The sequence below is a fragment of the Charadrius vociferus genome, unplaced genomic scaffold (genome assembly GCF_000708025.1).
Source record: "Charadrius vociferus isolate BGI_N301 unplaced genomic scaffold, ASM70802v2 scaffold37, whole genome shotgun sequence".
In the NCBI taxonomy this organism is placed as follows: Eukaryota; Metazoa; Chordata; class Aves; order Charadriiformes; family Charadriidae; genus Charadrius; species Charadrius vociferus.
In genome coordinates, this window is record NW_009649457.1 from 272,673 (window position 1) to 286,041 (window position 13,369).

A 13,369-nucleotide genomic window follows, 5' to 3' on the forward strand; every position below is an offset into this window, starting at 1 on the left:
TTTCCCTTTGGTTCAAACCTCGCGCACGTTAGCTAACACTTTTCAAATTTCAGCAAAATGCCTGATTGCTATGGTTACCGCTGGTGGCACAGGTGAATCCTGCAGATTTTCTCAACGTCAGAGACAAAAGATTGAACATAGACAGAGGCACAACTCACCTTGACTGTCTGGACAAAAAATGTTAAGTTATGAAATGCAAGAGAAAGCCAGTAAATGACTTGTCAAGGACAGAGAAGAAAAAGACTTCCCGCATAAAATGTATCAGCCTCCATTTTGTTTGCTGTTATTTTTAGTGAAGAAAAGCATTTGCTGGCATTACTACAACTGTGAAGTTTAAGGGTTGTATATGGCTCGCAGAGGCATCTTGTTATTGTTAAAGGGCCCAAAACAGACTGAGGGGGAGGGGTGATCAGCGAGTGCCATCATGCCAATTATCAGGCGACTGCTGGGAAGCACGGCTTGTACCCGCTGGCTGACGACCATGGAAATCCTTACTTCTCCTGGCACAGAAACATTAAAAACTGCATTTAACATGTGAACTTGTGAGTCGCCCAGTGGAAGAGGTTTGGCTTGTCACCCGGGGGTTGTCACCCTCATGTTTCTCCTTTTTCAAGAGTGCTCACAAAGGGAAAAAAAAAAAAGTTGTCATTGGCCTACAGATCTGTGAAACAAAACTTCCTCTGGTAGAGGTTTTGCTTTCATTTCCTTCAAAACTTGTCACTTTCAGAGAATGGATTTGATAGCATGCAGCACTCACCAGGTGACTGAAGCCTTTGTGACCTCCTTCATTCGGGGAGTAACGGCTGGAGTTTAGTTAATCTGGACTCCAGTTGAAAGAACCAGATGTTCTCCAGTTGTTTTTTCTGGTTCCAATGTCTAGACTGAACTACAAGCTCCCCCTGCAGAAAAAATGTGAAGGCATTTCTCATGCAGTGTTACCAGATTAAAGAAAGGGTGGTTTGGAGAAATCAGCTGTGATACAATAGCTTCACATCCAGCACTGACCGTGGTCTCCAACTTCTGCTGATGGCTGTTTTGCCACTTCCAGTGGGGAGAAGAGGGGCAAGGAGGAAAATGCCCCAAAGACTTCACACATGCAGCATGTGGGGGTTGAGGGTATCTGTGAGAGGGTGAGTGTTTTTGTTGAAAAATGTTTCAAAACTGAAGAAGAAACTTCCCTGAAACACAGAGAGTATTTGTGTCTTCAAAGTCCGCCCCCCCCAAGGGAATAAGCTATTGCTGCTGCCAAACTTTGAGAGAAAACCTTGGTTGCTATTGTGTGGGTTTATTGCGTCCGTGATGGTCATCCTCAGAAACTTCCTCCTTTGATGAAACAGATGACCTGACCTAGGCTTGACTCCAGGAGCACAAAAAAAATTCCAAATAAGGATCTGCAGCCTGACGAGCTGCGGTACTCAGGAGAAGGATAAACTGACCATGTTTAGCAGCAACTTAAATTAAAGGAGGCTTTTTGACTTCATCAGCTCTCACAGCTGCCAAAGTGATACACCTCTCTGCACCTCTAGCTGTGATTAGGAAGGAGGTAAATCACAGTAAATTATATTTTCTGCTTCTGAAGATGCTGACAGGCAAGGCTTATGTTCCTCAGTATGCCAAACACCAGCGGGTAACAAGTAGGGGTTTTGGGAAAGAGCTTCTCGAGGTGGAGGAGAAGGGGCAGGAGAAAAGAAAAAAGATGCCCAGCAGGCACTGTGAGTGCTTCTTTGTTTGCAAAATTCACGTAACTCAAATGTACCTCCCCATCGGTTGGTTCAGAGGGTTGATATTCTCACATTATTTGAATTACAGCCAATAGATGGAAATCCTTTTGGCTGACAGTTGTCATTACAGAAAACTAGTATCTCGGCAATAGTTGAATAGTTTCTATTAATAGAATAGCACTACCAGATGTGACAACTGACAGGTTTTGTCAGCACATCGTTGCAAAGGCGATAAAAGGAGGTGTTATTCTGGGTTTGGTTCTAATAAGCAGTAAAACTACTAAAAAGAGCAACTCATAAAAGCACTGTTGTCCACTGAATTTGCAGTTTAAATGCAAGGATAAGTAAAGGGGTTTTAATTTCTGAAACAACAACAGAAAACTCCACGTGCATGGAAAATCAAGTAAAGATAAATAAGAACTGGTTAAAGTTCATCTGAGTTAATCTTCCCAAGGGAACAGAGAAAATATAAAGGTTCTTTGAGGCACGTAGATTGAGAGCACAGAGCACTACGTGCTTTGTTATGGCAGTGCTTTGGTCTCAAAGTGAAATCATTACTGGGCTGGAAGAAGTCTTTGACAGTGTTTGTGATGAGTGCTGCCAGCCTGCCATCGTCCTGAGTGCTCGAGGGTGAGATGAGTATCTCCGAGTAAAAGCTTTAGTCTCCAAGTATTCTGAATCTTATCTGATAGTCCTTGAACTTTCAATATGTTTACATTATTTATCACACAGTTTTATATTGTACTGAAATAACTGATGTTATGCTTCCAGACTTCTGCGTGTCATCTGTAAGCTCTTCTTTCCCAATGTGTAACTGCTCTAATTTTCAGTGTATTTTGCAGTGCACAAAAGGTGCTGAGAAATCAGATCAAGCATCTTGCAATCTTGCATTTGCTTAAAAAATTTTAGGAATGGAGGTCCCCAGGTCAGACTGACAGATGTCACCAGGGTCTGGGATTAGAGAGGCACAGTTCACCTGCCTGATTCTGCCTGTAGAATCACAGAATCATAGAACACATAATCATAGAATGGTTTGGGCTGGGAGGGACCCTTAAAGGTCATCTAGGGAATGAGCAGTGACATCTTCAACTAGATCCAGTTGCTCAGAGCCCTGTCCAACCTGACCTTGAATGTTTCCAGGGATGGGGCATCTGTCATCCCTCTGGGCAACCTGTGCCGGTGTTTCACCGCCCTCAGCATAAAAAATGTATCTAGTCTGAATCTACCCTCTTTTAGTTTAAAACCATTACCCTTTGTCCTATTGCTACATGCCCTATTAAAAAAAGTGTCCCAATTTTTCACATAGGCCTCCTTTCAGTACTGAAAAGCTGCAGTAAGGTCCCCCCAGAGCCCAGAGTCCACCCAGGCTGAACAACCCCAACTCTTTCAGTCTGTCCTCATAGCAGAGGTGCCCCAGCCCTCTGATCATCTTTGTGGCCCTCCTCTGGACCCACTCCAACAGGTCCATGTCGTTCCTGTACTGAGGGCTCCAGAGCTGGACCGTACTCCAGGTGGGGTCTCACCAGAGTGGAGTAGAGAGGCAGAATCCCCTCCCTCACCCTGCTGGCCACGCTTCTTTTGATGCAGCCCGGATAGGGTTGGCTTTCTGGGCTGTGAGCGCACATTGCTGGGTCCTGTCAGCTTTTCATCTATCAGTGCTCCCAAGTTCTTCTCGGCAGGGCTGTTCTCAATCCCTTCATCCCTCTATTGATACTGGGCGTTGCCCTAATTCAGCTGCAGGACCTTACACTTGGCCTTGTTGAACCTCCTGAAGTTCACATGGGACCACTTCTCAAGCCTGTCCAGACCCTTCTGGATGGCATCCCATCCCTCAGGCGTGTCAACACACCACTTAGATTGCTAAGAATCTCCTTGCCAAGAATACACTCAATCCCACTGTCTATGTCATTGATGAAGATATTGAACAATACTGGTCCCAGTACGGACTCCTGAGGGACACCACTTGTCCCATCTGGAGATCAGCAATCTCCATCCGGACATTGAACTCTTGACCACTACCCTCTGGTTCCCACCATCCAATTCCTCATCCACTAAACAGTCCACCCATCAAATCCATATCTCTGCAATTTATAGAGAAGGATGTTGTAGGGGATCATGTCAAAGGCCTTACAGAAGTCCAGATAGGAGACATCCATAGCTCTTCCCTTGTCCACTGAGGTAGACACTCCATCATAGAATGCCACTATATTCATCAGGCAAGACTTGCCCTTGGTGAAGCCATGCTGGCTGTCTCAAATCACTTTCCTGTCCTCCATGCACCTTAACATAGCTTCTAGGGGCATCTGTTCCATGATCTTCCCAGGCACACAGGTGGGGCTGACAGGTCGGTAGTTCCCAGGGTCCTCCTTTCCACCCTTTTAAAAAATGGGTGCAATGTCTCCCTTTTTGCAGTCACCAGAGACTTCACCTGACTGCCATGACTTTTCAAATATCATGGAGAGTGGCTTGGCAACTACATCAGCCAATTCCCTCAGGACTCTGGGATGTATGTTGTCAGGTCCCGTAGGCTTCTGTATGTTCAGGTTCCTCAGGTGGTCACGCACCTGATCCTCTGTCACAGTGGGAGCGACTTTGCTCCCCCAGTCCCTGTCTTGCTGTCCACCCACTCAAGAGATATAGGAGGAGAGGTTGCAGGTGAAGGCTGAGGCAAAAAAGCCATTGAGTACCTCAGCCTTCTCCTCGTCCATTGTTACCAGTTTGCCAGTCGCGTTCATCTCGGGGGGGTACACTTTCACTGACCGTCCTTTTCTGGTTGACATACCTGTAGAAGCCCTTCTTAGCATTCTTTGCATCCCTTTTCAAGTTCATCTCCAGCTGCGCCTTGGCCTTCCTGACCCCATCCCTATACAACTGGGCAACGTTCCTGTCCTCTTCCCAGGATACCTGTCGCTTCTTCCACTGCCTGTGCATGTTGTTCTTGCTCTTTAGTTTGACCAGCAGGTTTCACTCATCCATGCCCATCTCCCGCCTTCCTTGCCTGATTTCTTACACCTGGGGATCGAGAGCTCTTGTGCTCTATGGAAAATGTCCTTAAAGATCTGCCAGCTCTGTGCTGCTCCCTTGTCCCTGGGGGTGTTTCCCAGGGGATCCCACTGACTAACTCCTTGAACAGCTGCAAGTTTGCTTTCTTAAATTTAGGGTACAGACTTTACTTGTCACCCATCCCATACCCCTCAGGAGTGCGTAACAGGACCAGTGCATGATCACTGCAGCCCAGGCTGCCTCCAATCTTGACGTCACTGATGAGCTCACTTGCATCGGTGAGCATCAGATCCGGTATTGCATCCCCTCTGGTAGGGCTGTCTATTACCCGGCTTAAGAAGCTACCCTTGATCCTCTCCAGGAGTCTCCTGCATTGCCTACAGCTCACTGTGCTACTTTTCCAGCAGATGGTGGGACGGTTGAGGTCCCCCAGCAGGACAAGAGCCTGTGAATGCAATGCCTCCTGTAGCTGGAGTAAGAAGCCTTCGTCAATAGGCTCCCCTTGATCGGGTGAAATGTAGTAGACACCAACCACAAAGTTCCCCCTGTTTCCACGGTCTCTAGTTCTTACCTGTAAGCTTTCAACCTGCTTGTGGCTATTCTTCAGAGACAGCTCTTCACAATCTATCCTCTTGACATTGAGGGCAACCCGTCCACACCTCCTTCCTCGCCTGTCGCTTTTGAAGAGCCTGTAGCCATCGGTAGCTGCGCTCCAGTCATGGGATTCGTCCCACCAGGTTTCAGTAACGGCAACTAGGTTGTAGCTTTCTAGCAGCATGGTGGCTTCCATCTCCTCCTGTTTATTGCCCACGCTGCATGCATGGGTGTAGAGGCACTTCAGCTGGGCTGTCAGCCGTGTCACCTTCTCAGAGGAACACCTGTTAATTTCTTGGAGGTGTTTCACTGGAGTTTCCCTGTTGGCTCCTATGACCTCAGGAGTTCCTGGCTCATCTCTGTAAGATTTCAAGTGTGCTCCAGTGTAGCCAGCGTGCTGCAGGGCAAGAAGCTGAGGGCTCTCACTACCACCCCATCCCTCAAACGTGGTGTGTCATCCCATGGCTTGTCACAGGCAAGCCTGATATTGTCCCCCTCCCCATTCAGGGAGGGGGGTAATAAATAGTTTAAAGCTCTGTCAATGAGCCCCACTAGCTCATGAGCAAAGACTCTCTTGCCCCTTTGAGACAAGGGTCTATATTTAACTTGGACATGTTTAGGAGTGAGGAATTTGCTAAGGTGGTGACATTGCTGAAGTTCTGGCTTGCTCTCTCCTAATAGCTCATCACAGTTTCTTGAGATTTTGAGGTTGCTGCTAAGCTGCTGGAGGATTTCCTTTGCATTCTGGTCTGAGGATGAGCAATGCAGGTGTTCCTGGGGACTCTTCTGAGTTTAATGCCTGCTTTGTGGCCAGGGGTGACTGTGGGACAGGCTTCAAAGGGATCCTGGGGTCCCTTCTGTCATATGCTCTTTTTCAGGAAGAAGGTGGTCAAGAACAGGCAGATGAAAAAAAAAAAAACCCACAAAAGAAGAACTTGGCCTCAGAGGGACCACCCATACACAAAGAAATGGCCCAAAACAGAAAAATGAGGAAATAGAAAATACTATGCCACAGTCAATAAAAGTTCAGAGGGCTCAAACCCCTCTGATCCCTGGGGAAGGGTGACTTCCATGCTACACTTCTGATAACACCAAAATGTGGAACTGGAAGTTTGGTGGCAAGGGTCTGTTCACCTGTGAAGGTGGTGGTTATGTGACTGGAGAATAATGTGCAAAACATATCACATATCAAGCGACTTCCAACTTATTAGGCTGACCTGAACAGCATGCAAGGTTTTAGAAGTCTTGAAGAAAAGAATACTAAAAGGAAGGATGGAAAGTGAGACAAAAGGCAACATGGGTTTGGCAAACCTAGAACGTGCAGGACCGACTTGACCCTGGTTCTGCTAAATGAATTCCCAGGTCTAAACTGTCAAAGGTGTACATTTCTGTAAGCTGGCTCCATTGCTTCTGAAATGACTGTGGAGCAGTGGCCACTTGCAGGGCTAAATGCATGATGGGAAGAGGCATTCAGGGTCCTTCAGGAGCCAACTGAATCTTACCACAGGTTGCAGCTGGGCAAACTTAATTCTAGGGACAAACCTGGCAGCTCAAACCTAGGTAGACTCAAAAAAAGCATTGCATACAATGTCACATGGGAACTCTTGGTGAAGCTAGAGGAGACTGGGGTTGATGAAAGGACTATGAGGCGACATAACAGAAATGGGCTGAGAAATATGAGAAGCCCATGAAGGCAGGGACTGATAATGGGAAGTTCTTAAAGCTAGGGAAAAAGTGATGCTAGAAAGGCCGCGTGTTAGAGCCGATGCAAAGAAACTATGCTGGAAACGGACAGCACTTCTTATCAGCAGAAATTTAGGTCTTGTCCAGTTTAGAAGAACAAAGTTTAGTGGAGATGGCAATGTTATCCAAGCGTCAGGAGCCGCTAAAGAGACTTCATCATGATAAACAACACTGTGGTGCAAGAGCAAGTATTTCTAGATTGGCCATAAATCACAGGCAGCAACTGAGAACTTAGTTTTAAGTATCAGAGAACTCAGGTCCTGAAAATAATCCTCCAGTGTCGACACTCCTGATTTAAAAGAGGAGTTTGGGGGATTATCCCGCAACCCCCAGGGAGGGCTCAGGCCCTCTGTGCATGTTCCGTCAAGCTCTAGGGAATACTGCCAGCCTCATTAGCCGCATTGCACATGTTCACAGGCCCCCATCCAGAGTTTTCTCTAGACAGGAGGAAATGAGAGCCTAAGAGCAGAAAAGGAGGAAGATGACATGTCTGGAGGAAATCCCATGAGCAGCCTGACCTCCTCCGCTGCCACTGCACTGCCTCCTCCCTCCCTGCTGCTGCCCAGAAACCGGGAAACTGACTCCCGTGCTTGAAGTCCCAGCTGCCTTCTCAAGTCTGTTCTAGTCACTCCCCAAACACTCCCATTCTCCTACTCGCCTTCTTGTCTCCATCCATCAACTTGCTAATCTCTTCCAGGAAGATTGATAAACCGCCCTCCCCACCTCTGCCCTTGGGTCTCCGCTCTCTCCCATCACATGCCCAGAAACACAACTTCCTTTCCCATAAGGCCCTTTTATCTCCATCATGTGCTCGCAAGCTCGTGTCATCCCTTCCAGTCCCATTATCTCATTCCCCCAACTCAGTTTTCTGACAGTGTCACAGCCCCGAGTTGGCGACAGCTTTAGAAGGGAATTTCCCAAAGATCAAAAAGTCACTTTAATCCAAAATCCAGGCATTCTTTCTTTCTTTCTCCCTCTCTTTTCTTAGAAAATTATCTTTTCCAAAAAAGGCTAGAAATAAAAGGATTGTTAACAACTCTCTACCATCCACTAAATCTCAGCAGGGTGGCTTCTTTTCTCTCTCAGGTTTGCTCTGAGTAACGCTGACTTCCCAAGTTGGATCACCCTCTTGAACTTCCCCTTTTGGGTCCCTACAAAAGGAACTCCCTGTCACCTGGGAGGTCTGGCAGCGTGCCTGCTCCCTGCTCCTCCCAGCAGCCTGGCAGTATCTTCTGCTGTCAGCCTGGAGGCTTTTTTTGAACTACTGACTATTGCCCTTAAGATTAGGAGCAAACTGTTATCTTGAAAAGGCTTCCTTCTGGAAGCTGGTCCATACTTTGAATGCTGGATGCTGTTCTGGTCCTCACAGCTAAGAAGTGATCCATATAAATGGAGAAGGTTCAAAGAAGGGCAAAGATTATCAAAGGTTTCGGGGGGGCATGGTGACTCTGCAGGCTCAAAGAGCAACGAGTAGGGTGGGATATGACAGAGGTCTGCATCATCTCCATTTCCCAGGAAAGGGTGGGTAGGACCAGCACTTTAGCATCTTCCTGAACAAAAGAACAGAGGGCATCAAATTAAATTAGTTGGAAGCAGGTTAAAAAGAGAAGAAGATCTTCATGCCACAGCTTGTAAATCCAGGGAACTCCTTCTCAGGGGCTCAAGGGGTGGATAAGATAGCTTAGGACTTAACTAAGGAGAAATCATGGGGTTAGGAATATCACGCAGGTTAAAAATTACCAGCACCATAATGCTCATTGGAGGGAAGCATCATTAGCTTACCTTGTTCCTACTCTTCTCTGGACAGCTGCCTGTAACCACTCTTGGAAGCAGGATTTGCACCAGATGGACTCTTGGTCTGAAACCACTCTGCTGTTCCCACAGACCCTGCAGAAAGCCCACCCCCGGGCAAGAACAGTCACACCAGGGGCTGAATTCACCCATCTGCCTCCAGTGTCCAGCTCATGTCTCACCACTCCTGTCCCACCTGATGTTTGTGCCGCTCTGCTCCACAGACAGCTCCTGCATGGGACAGCAGGCAACTTACCACTCCCTGCTGCTTGTCACCTTTGCCGTCATGTTCTTGGAACAGCATCTTCCAACTCAGGATCGCCATTTCCACCTCAGGTACACCAGCATATATGTATACATTTATAAAATGTGTATTCTATTTATTCATTTAATATATTTATTATCATATATGCGTATGTATTTGATACACACAGTGTATATCTTATACCAGCTGTCATTTTGAAGAGTGTTCAGATGGAGTGAAAAGAGCCACGAGCACAACACAGTGCTGTTGCCACAGGTACAAGAAAATGTCAGAGTGTTTGTAGCTTGAGTCTGCAGGATTTTTCAGACAGGAAAGAAAATTTGAAAGCGTCACAAAGAGTGTAAACCCAAGAAATGAGGCGAGATGGGCAGACGGTTTTAGACAAAATTGTTACAAATTGAAAGTGGAAATTTCACGGAAATTGATTCTGTGACTAAAAAGTCCACAAACCTGGTTTGCAGGAGAAGCACTCGACTGGCAGATAAGCAATATATTCAGGACCCTCAGGTTCCTGGCTCTGTTTATAACAGCCAGACCTCTCGCCCTACCCAGGCCTCTTCCCCATGGTTACAGACAGTGCTTTTCCTTTCAATAGCTCTTTATTGGTTTCTCTCCACCGCAGCGCTCGCTGAAGCGATGACAAATGAGCGTGCTGATGAATTAAAAACTTGCGTACCATCTCACTTGGCACCGAAGTGGAGCTTTAAAGTCGTGCTTTGAACAACACGTCACATGGGATATGCCATCAAACTCAGTAACTTCCCCATGATTAAGCCAGAAACAGAAACACAGTTATGTCCTATTGTCAGCTGGGATAGAGTTAATTTTCTTTCTGGTGGTTGCTATGTTTCAGATTCGGTATGAAAGGAATGTCAGTAATGCATATTGCTATCATTGTTGCTAGCTAATGTTCATACTAGTCAAGGACTTTTTCCAGCTTCCCATAGAAGCTGAGAAGGAGCACAGACAAGACAATGGAATGGCAATGGAATATTCCGTACCATAGTCGTCATGCTCAGTACTTGGGGATGGCTGGAGGGGTGAGGGGTAGATGTGCAGTCTCTGCTGAGTCAGGCTGGGCAATGAATGCAGTGGGCGGTGAGAGTGACCTGTGACTTCTATATTCTTTTATTATTATTATTTTCATTTTCTGTTATTGTTCTATTAAATAGTCTTTAGCTCAACCCACGAAGTTTCTTTTTCCCTTTCCCCTCCATTTCTCCCTCTTCTCCCCACCCTTCTGGGGGTAAGGGGTGGGTGACCGAGAGGCTGCATGGTCCTAGTTGCTGCCCGGGGTTAAACCACAATAAGCTACAAGCTGGACTGTGAATCAGCCCAGTTACTCGCATTGCTGACCATACGTTACCTGAGGAAAAAACGGCATCTCGGGTCACAAAAACTCAGAGCTCCACATTATCATGAAATACGGAGTCTCTGAGTTATTTGAGCTTGTCTGCTGGTAATTGGCAGCAACCCCAAAAAAATGAGGAAGGGGAGTAATTTACTTGACATCAAGGTGGTTTATTCTCTCATCTCTTGTCAGTACCATCTACAGACTGTTAATGCTCAGATCAGACTGAAAGCTATGAATCAAGTTTGGCATATAATTGTTTTTCTTCACGTGTTATCTGCGGAGTATCCTACTGCCTGCCTGAGCCTTTCCGTTCAGCACCTTCAGGAGGCTACCAGAGCATAAAGGAAACTTGACTTCAAGGCCAGATAGGAGAAGAAAAGGAAGTAAGTTATTCTCTATGCTTTTCTGTGACGTCTCAGCGTGTTACCAGAAGCCAAGAACTTCAGGGAAAGATGTCGAAGACAAAGGCACCGTGGAGGAGTGGGGAACTGCCTGACTCATACCCCTCGCTGGGCATCTACAGCACCAAAGAAATATCTATGCAGTCAACGACAGTAATTTGCAAAGATGCAGTAGCAATTCTGCCCTACGTGATTTAGCAAATCCAATTACAGTTGCAATTCAACAGACAACTCCAAATGCTGCTAAAAGAGTTTATTAAAGACTGTACTAACAGTTCTCATAACAATGGCACGTACAATGATTCAAAATCATGACAAATAGCGTGGAGTCTTGAAGAGCGTTATTGTAGCACACCATGGACAAGAACAAAGCAGATGTGCCATCTCAGAACTCTACGAGCAGGCCCATGAAATACAGAAGTCATATCATACAGCTGTACAAGGTTCAGAGAAAATAGAAAACAAAAAAAGTCATTCAATATGCAGTCCTTGAATATATTGACAGTATTACAGTACTTTATGGGCTTGCTCCAGCTGCACTTTCCAGAATACACAGGCAGCTGGAAATAGCCAAAAAATCCCCATTATAGTAAAAATCCCCCAACAAACATACCTCAGGTGCAATCAGTACTCCGGACCTTCCTGCTTATGAATTTTCAGTCAGAAATTCTGACCTCCCTGCAATCACTTTGCTCAGGACAGTGTTTTGTTTTGCAAGAAAACAAAACCGGCATGCTGCTTTTAAGACAGTGCAAAAATATTTTCAATGGTATCGTTAAATCACAGATTAATGACAATCAGCATGGATCAACTGCAGCACGGCCAACAGCGACTTCAAGATCAGAACCGAATGGACCTGCTGCCCCTTGACCAGCACTCCAGACTGAGTGCTTGCACAGGAGAGAGGTGTTGTTCTCTCCCAAGCGAGCCGTCACTTCTAGGTTCATAGTGAGGAATGGTCTCAGCTACTCCAGACTAACAAAATGCTACAGAAAGCCTGCAAGTATTAAATTATCCAATCCTACGTCAAAAAACTAACAAAAGAATATTGAGGAGGAAAAAGTATATAGCAGCCATGTTATTTGTCATGGCTCTCATGTTGTTCCCTTCCTTACCACGTTGATCGCGGTAGCCAGTGTGACCTGCGGAGTTCAGCAGCTTACAGCACCCCCATGGTGATGCAGGACTCCCAGCAGCACGCAGGGATTTATATTCTCTGAGACACACCATCTAATTACAATGGCAGAGCAGCTGCAGTCTGCTCCTGGTGTGTTGCCTTTGCAGCTTTTGGCTACGAGATCTCAGGCCCCTCTGCACTTGTCCCACTGGTCTCACCCATGCTCACGGCAGCGCATCCATGGCCAGGCATTCATTCGGTGTGCATTCTCAGAGCAATTTGCAACTTCTTTTTTAAGTGTCTGCGTATCACATTGGGACAGTGGTGTAATCTGTGCCAAAACATCCCCTGGCAGCTCCACAGTACATGAATTCAAGGAGAGAGAACTGTGCTTTGCCAAAACCCCAAATCATTCTTCTCCTAATTTCCACACAGTTGTGTGTTTGTATCATGGTGTGATTATGTAGAACTTTTTTAATGTCTGCCAACTTCAGATGATAAAAATCACAGTGCTGCATATCAACAAAACCCAGCATACCCAGCCTCCAATATAAAATAATTTATATACACAAAGCAGAATTTGCATCTTAAATAAGAAGAGATTGTCTCATTCTCTATGGTGTCTTACCCAGCTACTAAAAAATAAATAATTCACATCAGATTGATGGATTTGTTTCCTGTACAGCACACGTGCGCTATCAGAGCTGACAAAGACAACATGAAAAAAACCTTTTGTAATTAATAAAAGAGAATTGTTGAACACTTGCACATATTGGCACAAGGCAGAAGAGAAAAGGGAACATTACACAGCACAGCTCAGGTGCCTTCCTCTGTGGAACGGGATTCAGATTTCAACTTTACAAATTCTCTGGCAACTTCATCATTGGTTCTTTGAGAGAGAATCCTCAGGACTGTAAGTCCAGTCTCATCCATGTGAATCCTGCGCCCGAGGGGGCACCAGCAAGCACAGCTTCCTTTGTCTGCTATGTCTCTGAGCTGCATCACTGCTATCCCCAGTACTCGGTCCTCCCGAGCAAAGCAGTAATCCTTCACGCAGACTTGGAGCTCATAGGCATCAGGGCCATCTTCGTTCCCCAATATGCTGAAAAACACACACAGGTTTGCTTACAGTTTCTCAGAATGTACAAATTCCTCTGCAAAATAAAGGTGCCAGCAGCTGGCTAGAGTGCTTAGATGAGCCACAGGAAACTCTTTTCTACAGAAAACCCTGGTCACAGAGGGAGAAGGAAAACCTAGGGCGTACGGGCATTTTTGCTGTTTCGTGGCTGATAAAAACAACCTAGCTACTTAAACAGAAAAAACAAACCACCCTTATTATCATCAAGTTGCCTCTGCGTGTGTGTGTGCATGTGTTAAACT

General features: G+C 46.0%; 2 protein-coding genes across 2 annotated transcripts in view; both read right to left on the reverse strand.

Moving 5' to 3' along the window:
- The window catches only part of LOC104290621 (phospholipid-transporting ATPase ID-like), a 101,355-nt gene extending 96,703 nt beyond the window's left edge, over window positions 1-4,652 (reverse strand). The window contains exon 1 of the mRNA XM_009889739.1: window positions 4,436-4,652. Coding sequence (XP_009888041.1) covers window positions 4,436-4,652 — 217 coding nt within the window. The remainder of the gene's footprint in view (window positions 1-4,435) is intronic.
- A 7,715-nt stretch (window positions 4,653-12,367) lies between these two features.
- Window positions 12,368-13,369, reverse strand: part of UNC13B (unc-13 homolog B (C. elegans)) — a 190,935-nt gene continuing 189,933 nt past the window's right edge. The window contains exon 42 of the mRNA XM_009889740.1: window positions 12,368-13,091. Within this exon, the coding sequence (XP_009888042.1) occupies window positions 12,806-13,091 (286 nt within the window). The 3' untranslated portion in view covers window positions 12,368-12,805. The remainder of the gene's footprint in view (window positions 13,092-13,369) is intronic.